Source organism: Rhagoletis zephyria, unplaced genomic scaffold, assembly GCF_001687245.7.
Source record: "Rhagoletis zephyria isolate East Lansing unplaced genomic scaffold, Rhagoletis_zephyria_1.1 Rzeph_scaffold_01202, whole genome shotgun sequence".
In the NCBI taxonomy this organism is placed as follows: domain Eukaryota; kingdom Metazoa; phylum Arthropoda; class Insecta; order Diptera; family Tephritidae; genus Rhagoletis; species Rhagoletis zephyria.
This window is the reverse complement of record NW_016158286.1, coordinates 1,767-14,891: the sequence shown is the minus strand read 5'-3', so window position 1 is coordinate 14,891 and position 13,125 is coordinate 1,767. Positions and strand designations below refer to the sequence as shown.

The 13,125-nt window shown below is 32.8% G+C and overlaps 1 protein-coding gene across 4 annotated transcripts in view; it reads left to right on the top strand.

The window, feature by feature from the left end:
- Window positions 1-11,111, top strand: part of LOC108363148 (uncharacterized) — a 29,579-nt gene extending 18,468 nt beyond the window's left edge. The window contains exons 1-6 of one of the 4 annotated variants that reach the window (XM_017616429.1): window positions 2,401-2,411; window positions 5,688-5,692; window positions 8,859-9,184; window positions 10,250-10,378; window positions 10,551-10,645; window positions 10,958-11,111. In XM_017616429.1, the coding sequence (XP_017471918.1) occupies window positions 8,895-9,184; window positions 10,250-10,378; window positions 10,551-10,645; window positions 10,958-11,043 (600 nt within the window). In that variant the 5' untranslated portion in view covers window positions 2,401-2,411; window positions 5,688-5,692; window positions 8,859-8,894 and the 3' untranslated portion in view covers window positions 11,044-11,111. Of the gene's footprint in view, window positions 1-2,400; window positions 2,412-5,687; window positions 5,693-8,855; window positions 9,185-10,249; window positions 10,379-10,550; window positions 10,646-10,957 lie in introns of those variants that run through there. The other 3 variants (XM_017616430.1, XM_017616431.1, XM_017616428.1) reach the window with 3 other exon arrangements.
- Window positions 11,112-13,125: the final 2,014 nt, after the last annotated feature.

Below are 13,125 nucleotides of genomic sequence, written 5' to 3'. Positions count from 1 at the left end.
AAAATGTCTTGAATCACCAACGATTCGAAAAACTAGTAATACTCGATTCGCTAACGATAGGTGACTCTCCTACGAATTCGAATTCGACGACCTATCGCCGCGAAGCATCGTCTCGATAGTTCTATCCGAGAAAACGAGCTCGTCTCGAATTCGAGTCGAATTCGTTGTGTTTATTGGGTATGTATTTATGTATACATGTGACAGTGCCAATCTGCCCTAGGGCAACATGTGCGCATCTTCAGTGTTAAATTACCCACGTGTTTTCTGTGTTGAAGTAAAATCGAGCCCTAACCGCCAAATTAATGTAAGCAACATTTTTTTTCAAAATTTTCATTTTGATGCAGAAATGCCTCTAGACGCTCTAGGAATACTTCTGCATCAAAAATAATATTTTGAAAAAAATGTCGCTTATGTTATTTTGGCGGTTAGGGCTCGAAATGCACCCAGTGGAGAGGAATGTAGTATATGTACATACATTAGAGAGTCCCAAAAATATATGGAAACACATTTTTTTGCAAATTTTGATATGCACACCCTCTATATTTGTGCTTTTCAGACTAAAAAACACAGATATACATATGTATATGAAGTTGTAGGATAACGATAACCCGTACCGACTTTTAATTGAAGTTTTAGTTATTAGCTTGAATTAAGGCTACGAAAACGCCCATAAAAACTATGGAAATGCGAAAAATTCGATATGTTTCACATATTTGATGCATTTTTAGTAAATCTGCATCTTTAAATTTTAAATAGGACGACAGGATTTAAATTTTTGAAAAATTACCTTAGAAATTCGCGGAATTTTTTTTTTTTAATTTAATTTTCTTTTAATTTGTAATTCTGCTTAATTATATTTTCTTTTAATTATTAATTCATTTAATTTTTAGAATCTTACAGCCAATTTCACGAAAGCAATTTTAGTAAAAAAAGTATTTAAATTTTATGAATTATAGTATATGGAAATTGACAGAAAATAAGAAATCATTTTCCACTTAAATTGCTAGTGAAACAGGCTGTAATTTATGTATTTTTTGAATTAAACTTTTTTTTATTTAATTTTCTTTTAATTTTTACATTTAATTTATTTTTAATTTTAATGTTTAGTTTTTATTATTTTATGGGAATTCTTTTTCTAACCAGTCACCCCCCCTGCCCACTTTTCTTGTGGGGGGTAAAAATATTTTGAGCACATGAAATGTGTCAAGTAGCGTGGTTTTTATTGCTGTCTGGTCTTTTGTGAAAAAAAAAAATTAATTCTAGCCTAAAACAAAAATGCCTAATGTGGCGTGCGCCAAAAAAAATGCAGTTTTTCATCCAAAATGGTCGAAAAAATTGCAACTATTCAAATATTTTTGACCAAATCACTATTTTGGGGGCTCTTGAGGTCGTTGGGCAAAGCTGATGTCAGTTTTTAAATTCTAGATGGCCCCTATACAGCATTTTGTAGATAGCGATCAGAAATTGTAAAAATATTGTCCGCCAATTTCATCAACGCCCATCAGTTCTGAACTACGTTAAATTAATCTGATCCTGATCCAGCAGCATAATGTCACAGTAGGTGTGTAAAATTAGCTGAGACGGGTCTACATTGACGGGTCTACCCATTGACCCCATGAAACCATATTCTTCATATAAATATATATACATACATACATATGTAGTATATACATATTCTTCAAATATGGGATGAAATATTCCAAAGCGGGTCATTTGGAACTACATGCATATGTCTGCTTCCGTGAGAACTAATGACCTTTTTAAATTTCCAAGGAGGTACTAAAAGAAATCCCATCTGCACGACACTTGTGCATTTAATTAAACAAAATGCATTCTATTGAAACAGCAACCAAAAAAGGGGAGAAACTTAAGGTGTCTTTTGTTTTAGTTTTAATTTATATTTTTTGTGCTCTACTACAGCGAAAATATGACAAAGTGTCCTTGAATGATGGCGCAGGTTCAACAAACCACACCGCAGAAAACATGTTGCATTGCAGCTTTGGATGGTCCCACAGAATTTGTACCAAGTACGAGTACGCGAAGGAAAGGGTAATGAAATGGAGCGCATGAGACTGCTAGCAAAATCGCTTAATTTAACACGGTTGGCATTGATGTACGTTCATACATACATACATACATACATACATATTTACATTAGACCATACTAAAAAAACAAGAAGTTTGTCGTCCACCTTCGAATCTGAAGCAATTTTGCTTGCAAGGCAGGGACGCCTTTTCACATTTTTCGTCATATCTTCGGCATCTACAGTCGGATCTTAAAGTATGATATATCGGTTTTTTTGCCTTGGGGAAGCAATTTTTCTCTTTCACAATGCATTGACCTTAAGTACCCCGATCTAGTACTGACGCACCAGACCTCAATTCTTGTAACCTTAACGTACCACTCTAATGTCAGTATTAAAGCTCGCTAGAAATCATTAAACTTTTGCACAGGAAGTACATATTTCAATTAATCCAGTAGAACTATTTAAAAAAATAATAATTTTTTGTAGGTTAGGTGTCACCGAAAAATGTTCGGAGTACTATAATTTTTTTTTTTTACCACCCTAATGTACATGCATATCTATGCACTTATGTATTTCTTTATGCATCTGTCATAACGTGGTGAGTAATTAAACCATTAGCGACTCGAAAGAGTGCACATCAACTCAAGTTTTTATTTTCCGAAAAAATATGTCTTTGCTATGATTGCTTGCATAATTATTACTCGTAGCAGAAACCCATATCGCTACCTAAAGGTAAAAAGGTGTCAAGTCCAATTTTTTAGAAAATTTAGTTTTTGATGCAGAATGGCAGATAATGCGAAACTACATCGATTTTTCGTCTCTCCTGAACAATTTCAAAAAATGGACTTGGCACCTTTTCACCCTAAGGTCACGATGTGTAATAAATAATGTGCTGCGCTATGATGAATGATGAATTTTTGCCTAAAAAGCTTGTCACATTTATGTACTACGTACATACCTACATATGCCTATGCTATGCGTCACATCTAACTTTGATACCAAATACGCGCTAATACTATTACTAAATCGGCACAGAGTGCTATACTACTTCATAGAATTTCTAATTAATTATCTCTTATCTACTGAAATACGCAAACGAAATTTTACACAATCAGTCGCACTTTCCGCAAAATCCCAAATAATGCAAGTCATTAACCCATTCAAACTTATTCGAATGCGTCATCCACGCGAGGGCGCACCAAGAATTTTGTATTCATAAAACGGTTCTTCGTGGTTTACGAGATAATATGTAAATGCGTGTACATATATACATATATACTAATGAAATGTAAATGTATGTACATATATTATAATATAATTTTGCATTTGTGCTTTCATACATATTTATTTATATACATATTGTGGCGGGAAAATAAATAGAGGCCAGACATTTTGACCAGTTTTGGCTATTTTTCTTTTGTTTGTTTAATGTTTATTATTTTTTTTTATGAAAATACAGCTCCTTATCTAACAAAAACCATAAAAGTTCAAAATTCAAACTTTTTAGAAAAGTTCAGCAAAATTTACAACAACGAACTTTTTATTAAGAATTTTTAGAAACTTTTTTTTATAGACTTTCTTCAGCTAGAATTTAATGGGTTATAAAACTGCATACTTAGATTTTTTTTCTAAAAATTATTAATAAAGAATTTGTTTTTATAAAATTTTGTTGAATTTTCCTGCAAAGTTTAAAATTTGTACCTATTCGCTTTTTTTAGATGAGCTGTATTTTCATAAAACAAAAAAAGGAACAGTCCAGCGCCTTCGTCTTGGTCTGCAGGCTGTATCGGAGATACAGCCGCNGTCAACCATTCACAATAGTACACATTTTTATCGATCAAGTTACACAATAGCAAAATAAAAGATGATCGACTCGATCGACAAATTTCTATTCTACTGCCAGTCGACACTCGCAATAGGGGCCTATAATAAAAATTAAACTAACAAAAGAAAAAATAGCCAAAACTGGTCAAAATGTCGTGTCCCTTTTCTTTTTCACATGACTGTATGCACTTATGGAGAGTTCATTGTACTGCAATTTACAAAAATAAATCCACTTGTAACTTTATTGCGAGCATTGTTTGAGTTTACACAAAGATAAGCGTAAGAAGCGAGGTAATATGCCGTGGTAATAAAGTTTGTATGTACATACTATGCATACCCATTTGTTTATTTATCATTTATTTGTTTGACAACAATGTGTTAAAATTGAAACTTATATTTAACGACTACTTGAGAATGATACCATACCGCAAAGCGATATATGTAAGTACGATATTGGTACTGTGACGTCGGTAATCAAATCGATACGGTCGAGGAATATCGATTTTCAAAAATGTTTCACGGTTATAAAATATAGCCTACGTGATTCAAGCTAATCAACTTTAAAATGGTTGGATCGAACATAAAGATTCTATAGAGAAAAACCACAACCACGACAGTCGGGTCTACGTAACCGGAACGCCCCAGATTTATATCTGGCCAAGGACCGACACTCCAGCAACACTCCCCACGTTGGTCTTAAACTTTGCTTCACACCTTAGGTTTGGACCCTGGCGAAAGTTGTGTTCATACCCAAGGCAGGTAGACCCTCCCACGTGAAGCCAAGCGACTTTCGACCGAGAAGCCTTATTTCTTTCTTTTTTCCAGGTTCTGGAAAGACTTTTAGACTCGCAGATCCGGCAAGAGATTGATGTAAATAAGCTCTCTCGCTGTCAACGCGTCTATTAGAAAGGCAGAGCTGTGGATACAACTTTGCATAACATTTTCAGCGCACTAGGCGTGTTCCTAGATATCGAGGGTGCCTTCAAAAATATTCTCCCGAGGGCTGTTCTCCAAGCCCTAACTCGCCTTGGGCTGGATCACCCTCTGCTCGAGTTTGTTCATCGCCTCTTAGGCTGTAGAGCTATATATTCGGAGATGGGGGAGGTATCCATAACATAATATGCTAGTCGCGACACTCCAAAAGGCTTTGTTCTCTTTCCATTCCTTTGGAATCTAACGGTGGATACTCCGCTGTTACAATAAGAAACAAATTAGCAATTAGAGACCTAACTTCAAATTCTACCTGTGGACTTATATGGTAAGCTACAGGCAAGCTATAATGCTATTAGATTAAATCGACGCCTCCAAACAATACTATGCTCAGTCTGCCTAAGTCTAAGGTGACTTGGCATGGTATGGTTTGGAGGCGTGGAAATGCGCTAATCAAATGGAATGGCACGAAGTTTGGACACTCTGGCCCCTATTGCGAGTGTCGACTGGCAGTAGAATAGAAATTTGTCGATCGAGTCGATCATCTTTTATTTTGCTATTGTGTAACTTGATCGATAAAAATTTGTACTATTGTGAATGGTTGACAGAATTGTAAACAGCTGTTTGTTTGTTTACATTTGTTTCTTGAGTATTTTATTTACATCATTTTTAAAATAATTGCTTTTTATTATAAAATTTAAAAAATGGACACAGTTGAAGTATGATTTAGTGATGAGGAAGATGATGCGGAAGCTGATAGATTAGTAGAGTTGGCTAAAGCAAGGAGGGAATTGCGAGATTCGTCGGATCCCTTGGACTTGGAAGGTGTATGTACATGTGTGAGTTTTATGAATAGAAGTTGCGTTCCCGATGCTTCACGGTTTTTAGGCTTTACATGATTTGCAGGAAAAGCTGTTTTCCTCATTAATAAACTTTATGGAAGTTTAAGAAATACGGTACGGTTAAGTTTTTTGTACAATGATGTTGGGTTTTTGTGTCCAAACGCGTGACCCGAGTTTAAAAACTTTAACATAACAACATAACAAGTGTATTGAAAGAATTCAACTTTAATTTAAAATAAAGATTTCAAATTTCCGAGCACTAGTCAATTAATAAATTATGCAGTTTTTTTGTATAAACTTTTGATGTTGGTTCTGCGCAAAAACACTGTGGATGGCGTAGCCGGAGTTATATGCACAAGAAATATTGTATATGTATCTTTTCCAATAGAAGCGGAGCTTCCTACCCTACTCTTTCCGGAAATTCCTTTGCCTATGTCTTCACTCTCCTGCATCAGTACGAACAACCGCGCAAGTTGCCTTTTGTTGCTTATAATTTTTGATCTGTAATTCAGACACATACATGCATATGTATATTTCACAATTTTTTACAACTTCCAGTTCAATTGACTTACTTTTTATCCATTATAGTACCACTTTCTTATGTAAATTTTATAAACGCAAACTCCAACGACTAAAAAACAGCAATAGAAGGATGAGCGATTAAAAAGTATTCACAGTCGCTAATTGAGCGACTAAGCGACACTCGCAATAGCATCGATAATCGATAATCGCTTAATAGTCGTTTATCTACTGCCAGTCGACATTCGCAATAGGGGTGTCTATAATTTTGGAAGATCTTCCAGTAGACTTCAGGCGCCGGGACTACACACAGTTCCGCCTACTGGGCACGCTGCTGGAATCAGTTTGCAGTCAAACAACTACTGTCGTAGCTGCCGTGATGAGGAGGAAATCGAGAGAGCGTCGAACACTACCTATGCCACTTTCCCGCGCTGACGACTATCTGTATCTATGACTTTGTGCGATTCATTAGAGCTGCGAAGTGGTGCCATTGCTAAGGTAAGAGGAGGGGCATATGGAGTCCCTAATTAGGCATTACAACGGCGCCACGGTGGCCTAAATGTGTCCTTTTCCTGAGGGATGAAGGCAGCCGAGATAGCCTCACCTAACATAATGGAATACCACTAATATGGGTGACACAAAATTTTGGGGCTTCAGCAAGATATTTGTAGGATTTTTTTTTAAGTCTTAATATTAAACAACTAGACATACATATGTAAGTCGAAAAGTAATCAAACCATTTTGCAAAAACAATACCGCCGCAAACACGTTTTGAACGTTTGAAATTGTGGTTAATGGTGCGAGTAAGTATATCACATTTTCCGAAAAACGAAAGTACGAGAGTGTATTCCATATCGCATGTACGAAGAGTATTCGTGACGCAAACGGGGAATCTCCTCCGCAATTCACTGTGTTATGTGATAATAAGAAGCAGTGCTTCGTATAACTATATTGCGGTTAAATGTAATCAGATATGTACATATGTATGTACGTATTGAAATGATACAATAAAATAAATACTTAAATGCAGCAGCGGTTACATTCATAAATACTACAAAATTAATTTAGTTTACGTGCAGCAAGCTATTAGTTAGGCAATAAATTGTGGTTTATTGAAATGTGCCGCTTTATTTGTTTGTATTCAAATGCATACATATGTGCATATTTACATATATACATGCCTATGGTCTTAACATAAAAGATGATAATTATTTGCGAATTTATTATGTTTTAATTGCGCGAAAAAAATCAATCAATTCTTATCAATAAAAATCTTTAACCTACTGCGTGTAAGAATAAATATTGCAAGTAAAGTAAAAATGCAGCACCTGAAATAAGTATTTTTGTATGTACATAGATATATACCATTTTGATGGATATTATATAATGCACTAGTGAAAATATAATCTTATCAGAGATTTATGGAATGTGAATGTTTATTGATTAAACTGTATATTTTTATTAATTTCTGCATTCCTTTCTCCAAATAAACCACTGTGTTTAATTATATGTATACTGGCAATCAAAAGTGAGTGTTTTTTGTTTAATATTTGCAATGTTTTTCAAGTTAAATTTTTTTTTTTTTTTTTTTTTATATAAAAATATGGTTCATGCTTAATCAAAACCACATAAGCAAAACTTTGAAACTTTTACAGCACTTAGAAAAATTCAACAAATTTTCATCTAAATTTTGAACTTAATCAGAATTTTTAGAAAAATTTTTAGTAAGCACATAGATCGGTTTTTAATGCTAGTAAAACAAGTGCAAGTTTTAAGCGGCTGAAAATATGCGTTGGTTTTTAATAATTTTTTATTTCTGAAAAATTTTTAGTACGCGGATAGATCGGTGTTTTAAGCGGCTAAAAAAGGCGTCGGTTTTTTTTTTGCTGATGGCTTTTTGCACTTTTTACCATATAAATGGGAATTTCTTGTAGAATAAAATGCGCAAGACCGTTTAAACACAAAATTAAAAAAAATTAACGCTATATTTTATAAAATGCACTTTTTACATGCGTAAAACCGCAAAATTCGTCGGAAAAAAAATCATTAACAAAATAACAAACAAAAATTTTGACTTGAAATACATTGCAAATATTAAACAAAAAACCATAACGCACTCACTTTTGATTGCCAGTGTATGTACATACATATGTAAATATATTTACATATAAATAAAAGCTGTGAAGTATAAAAAGCCGCTTGTTATCTTATCGACAATTTACGCTTTTAATTTTGGAAAATGCTGGATCAATATTGATTAAAAAGCGACACCGCATAGACTTTTGTGTTTACATACACATGTACATACTCGTGCAAATAAATCATTCAGGGCCACAAAGAAATATGCAACGCTTAAAAAAAACACTCTTAATTTTTAGATTTTTTTTTTAGCTTTTCTTACTGACGGCTTCTGCGGTTTTGTTTAATTTATATAGTTTTGGTTAAAGCATAAACCATATTTTTATGAAAAGATAACCGAATTCGATTCAAAAACGCCCTATCTCAGCTGAAAATACATGGAAAATGTGCTAAGATTGGGTATTTTTCAATCAAATTCTGAAGTAGATCGTTCTTGAAAACTTTTCTGAGATAGACCGTTTTCGAGATAAGTCGATCTTCCACTCAGGTATCGTCGATATGTATTCGTCTTTTATTCTAAAAAATTTCCCATATTAACGTTATAATAATTTTAAATGCCTCATTTTCCTTTTAGTAGTCCACGCACCAACGGCCCAGCTAAAGCAGCCACAGCATGCCGCACCTTGAACAAAATGGCGGCATTGGCATTATAAAAAAGCTGCGACGTTCTGCATCCGCCACAGATTACAATGTCAGCGCATTACGCAAACGGGGATCCAGCTCAGCGTTACTGGATCAAAATGGTGTACCCATAGATTTGAATAAATATGGCAAAGTTTTAGACAAAGACGATAATGGCAATGGTGAAAAGAAGCAGAGATATCGACGTACGCAAAGTGTGACACGCGCCGAGGAGATACAAAGTAAAGAGCAAAGGCAACGAAATGAACAGCCAGATAAACCGTAAGTCAAGTGGAATTGAAGAAATTAGTGAAGTTAGTGAACCTGTACCTAGTTTGTTTACGATTTCAGCTCGGAATCAATTTCAAAAAAGTAAGATAGAGATAGAGATAGAGATAGAGATAGAGATAGAGATAGAGATAGAGATAGAGATAGAGATAGAGATAGAGATAGAGATAGAGATAGAGATAGAGATAGAGATAGAGATAGAGATAGAGATAGAGATAGAGATAGAGATAGAGATAGAGATAGAGATAGAGATAGAGATAGAGATAGAGATAGAGATAGAGATAGAGATAGAGATAGAGATAGAGATAGAGATAGAGATAGAGATAGAGATAGAGATGGAGAGATATGAAGATATAGAGAAAGATATACGGCCTTATTCATAAAAAAATAGGTTTAAGAGCTCTATAAAGTGACACTTTTATACAAATTTTCGATTCATAAAGCAGTTAAATTTATTCTTTACTTTTTATGAATTTTGGTGATAGAATAAGATAAAACAAAGAAACAGAAACGTATAGGGATCGTGATAACGAGACCCAGATAAAGACGAAACTGAAGATTAAAATATGTTACGCTATTTTTCTCCCTCACTTCACCTCATCTCATTTCAACTCACCTCAACTAACTTTAACTCACCCCACCTCAACTCATCTCACCTCACTGAAATCACAAATAATTTCTAAAGTGATCAGTGAATCAAATCTCAAATAAAATTAATTTCTTGTAATGTGAATGGATCCATTTAAACTCACTCAACCTAGTGTTATGATATGTTATCTTATGTTATGGTAAGTTAAGTATATCGAAACACACCACAATCAGGATTATGAAACGGATTTGGTAATGAATCAAGAGAAACTTCACTTCACTATTACGGCCTGGACAAACTCATTCTTTTTTTTTATTTATGTATTAATTTGGAAAATGTTTTGTATTTTTCTCACATTTAGTTAGTTTTTCCATAAAAAGTTCTACATACAACACCTTTGGTGTGTTTACGGGTATCCATCCGTTCCTATTTAACCAAACTTTTCTGTTATTTTTTCTCCTTACTTTCAGTTGCCACCGCCCGCGTGACTCACTGTTTTCATGGAGTTCGGGTTTTAGTAATTTCACCGGTCTTGTCAATTGGGGTTTCCTGCTACTCACCATTGGGGGATTTCGACTGTGTTTAGAAAACCTTTTGAAGTAAGTAAAGAGTTTGTCAAGAACGGAAATACATAGCTTATAAATATTCTTGGCAATGACAATGTCTTGAGACAAAATTTCGCATGATCAAAATTGCCTATACAGCCTTTTAGTTATGGTTTATATAAAAATTCCGTAATAAAAACTAAATTATTTATACTTTTTCGCTTAGATATGGCATTAGAATAAATCCGCTGGATTGGTATTACGTTTTAAGTGGCAAGAGTGAAGGACAGGAAGGGCATGCGTCACTTTTGTTGATTTTATGTAAGTACAAAACATAAATTTTATAAAAGGGAAATTCTGAAAATTATGGGGGAAAAATAAATCAAAGGGGTTTTAATAACAAAAAAAAACTTTAAAATATGAGTGGTTAAATATGCATAAACTAAAATATCGACTATAACATAAAAAAAATTGTTAAGTTTTAATAAAGTTAATTTCATAAAATTATCAAATATTCGTGAATATGTGAATATTTTGCATGCACGCTTACACTACTTACATATTTATACTATATAAAATAACCCATATACATATGTATGTACATTTTTATTTGTAAACAACATTTATTTACAGACTCCCTTGTGCACATCTCCATTTGTCTGATGGTGGAAAAGGGTCTAGCCATGGTGAGTAAGCAATTTTCTGTGTTGACGCAATAAGTATTACATATATATTATTCAATCTCATGTCGGGTAAAGTTTAATGAGATAAGGGATTGAACTTGAATCCTATATATAGTAATTAGTATGAGCGCACATGCAGTGGTGGTCATTTAAAATTAGTATTTACAGTTGTTTTTTTTTTAATTGTCCCACGACGTGTTGAATATTTTAGAATAAAATTAAATATTTTCATTTGCGCTCACAGGGTGAGGCGATTTTGCAGTCGGTTAGTTGAATCAAAAGTGTACTGCCGACCAACTTCGTTGAAAGCGATTAGTTGAAAGAAAAGCCATTTACAACGGGCGATTGTTGCTTCCAACGAAAAGTTGTCTGTAGAATCGCGTACAGATCAATGAAGACCGCAACACACAGACCCACAAGTTACTTAATATTTTATCTGGGTAATATCGTACTTTGACGTTAGTGCATTAAACTTCATCTGTTCAGCTGAGACAAAGGGGCGTTCTGCAAAAGTTCACAAAGTGTCTGGGCTTTCTTACCAGTTGCTGCGAGTGCAATGTGGTCAGGGTACGCTATGACTTTAACAGGTCAATTCTGGCTAAGATATGTAGGTGTGAGTCTTTTGTACGGCAATGGAAAAACAGACAGTAGACAAGGTAATTTGAAAGATTTTGTTTATTCTGAGACGAAAGTCTTATATCATTTTTCTCGAGCTGCTCCAACTGTCGCAATGGGTGAGTCAGCAAAGCCATACGAGAGATCCAAGGTTCGAATCTTCGGCTGTGGAATTATTTTCTTCGTTTTATACTTAAATTTTGTTTCCTTTTTTAATTAATTAATTAATTTTTTAATTAGTTAAATAATTTAATTTTATTTAATTTGTTTTTTTTCTATATGTATCTAGTTTTTAGAGTTATGCAATTTTTTAAATTTTCTTTTTATTTTTAGATTTTTTTTTTTAAGAGAAAAATATAAATTTTTTTAATTTCCTTTAGTTTTGAGAATCTCTTTTGTATCTTTTCTTTTTTAATTTGATTTTCTTTTCACTTTTACATTTTATTGTTAAATAAAAAATATTTTTTATTTCATTTTATTATTGGGAAATTTTTTGCTTTTTCATTCAAATTTTTAATAAGATAAATATTTTTTAAATTTAATTATTAGAAACTTTTTGTTTTTTTTAGTTTAATTCTTTTTGTTTTTTTATTTTGAGGTTTTTCTTTTAATAAATCAATTTTTTCAGTTTTTAGATTTTATTGTTTTAAAAAGAATAATATTTTTATTGAAATTTCATTTAATTAATTATACCTTTTTTTGTATTTTTTTTCCTTTAATTTATTTCTTATTAAATCGTCGTTTAAAGTACAAAACCGCGTATCGTCATTCTGCAAAAACGCCTAACTGACATTTTCTGCCAAAAATTGGATTTGCTCACACAAGCTCTTGGCTCAATCCTTATCCATTCGTCCTGAAATATACTAGCCAAAAATGCGATTGCTTTATAAAAAAAAGACAACCATTTTGAAATATAAGTATTTTTACTCTTTAGAAAAAAATTTATGCAACCTAACATACGCGGTTTTGCTTTTTGTTGATACGCGGTTTTGTACTTTAAACGATGAAATGTTTTTTTTTTCTTTTTTTTATTTTTTTTCTTTTAATTTTTAGATTTTTATTCAATAAAAATAAAAATATAAATTTTTTAATTTCCTTCAGTTTTGAGATTAGTTTTTTTTTCTTTAATTGGATTTAATTTTCTTTTCACTTTTAGATTTTATAGTATCAAAAAAAATAAATTTTATTTTTATTTATTTTTTTATTTATTTTTTTTTATTTAAAAGTTTTTTGTTCTTTTTAATTTCTTTCTTTAATGTAATTGTTCAGTTTTTAGATTGTATTATCTTCTTTTTTAATTTCATATAATTAGTAGGACCCTTTTTCTATTTTTTACTTTAATTTTTTGATATTTTGATTAAATGGTTTTTCCTTTTTATACCCGAGCGCACTTGTGCACAAGGGTATTATAACTTTGTTCACATAACGGTTGTTTGTAACAGGCAAAACGAATCGAGATAGATATAGACAAATGTATACATAAATGATCAGAATGAAAAGAGA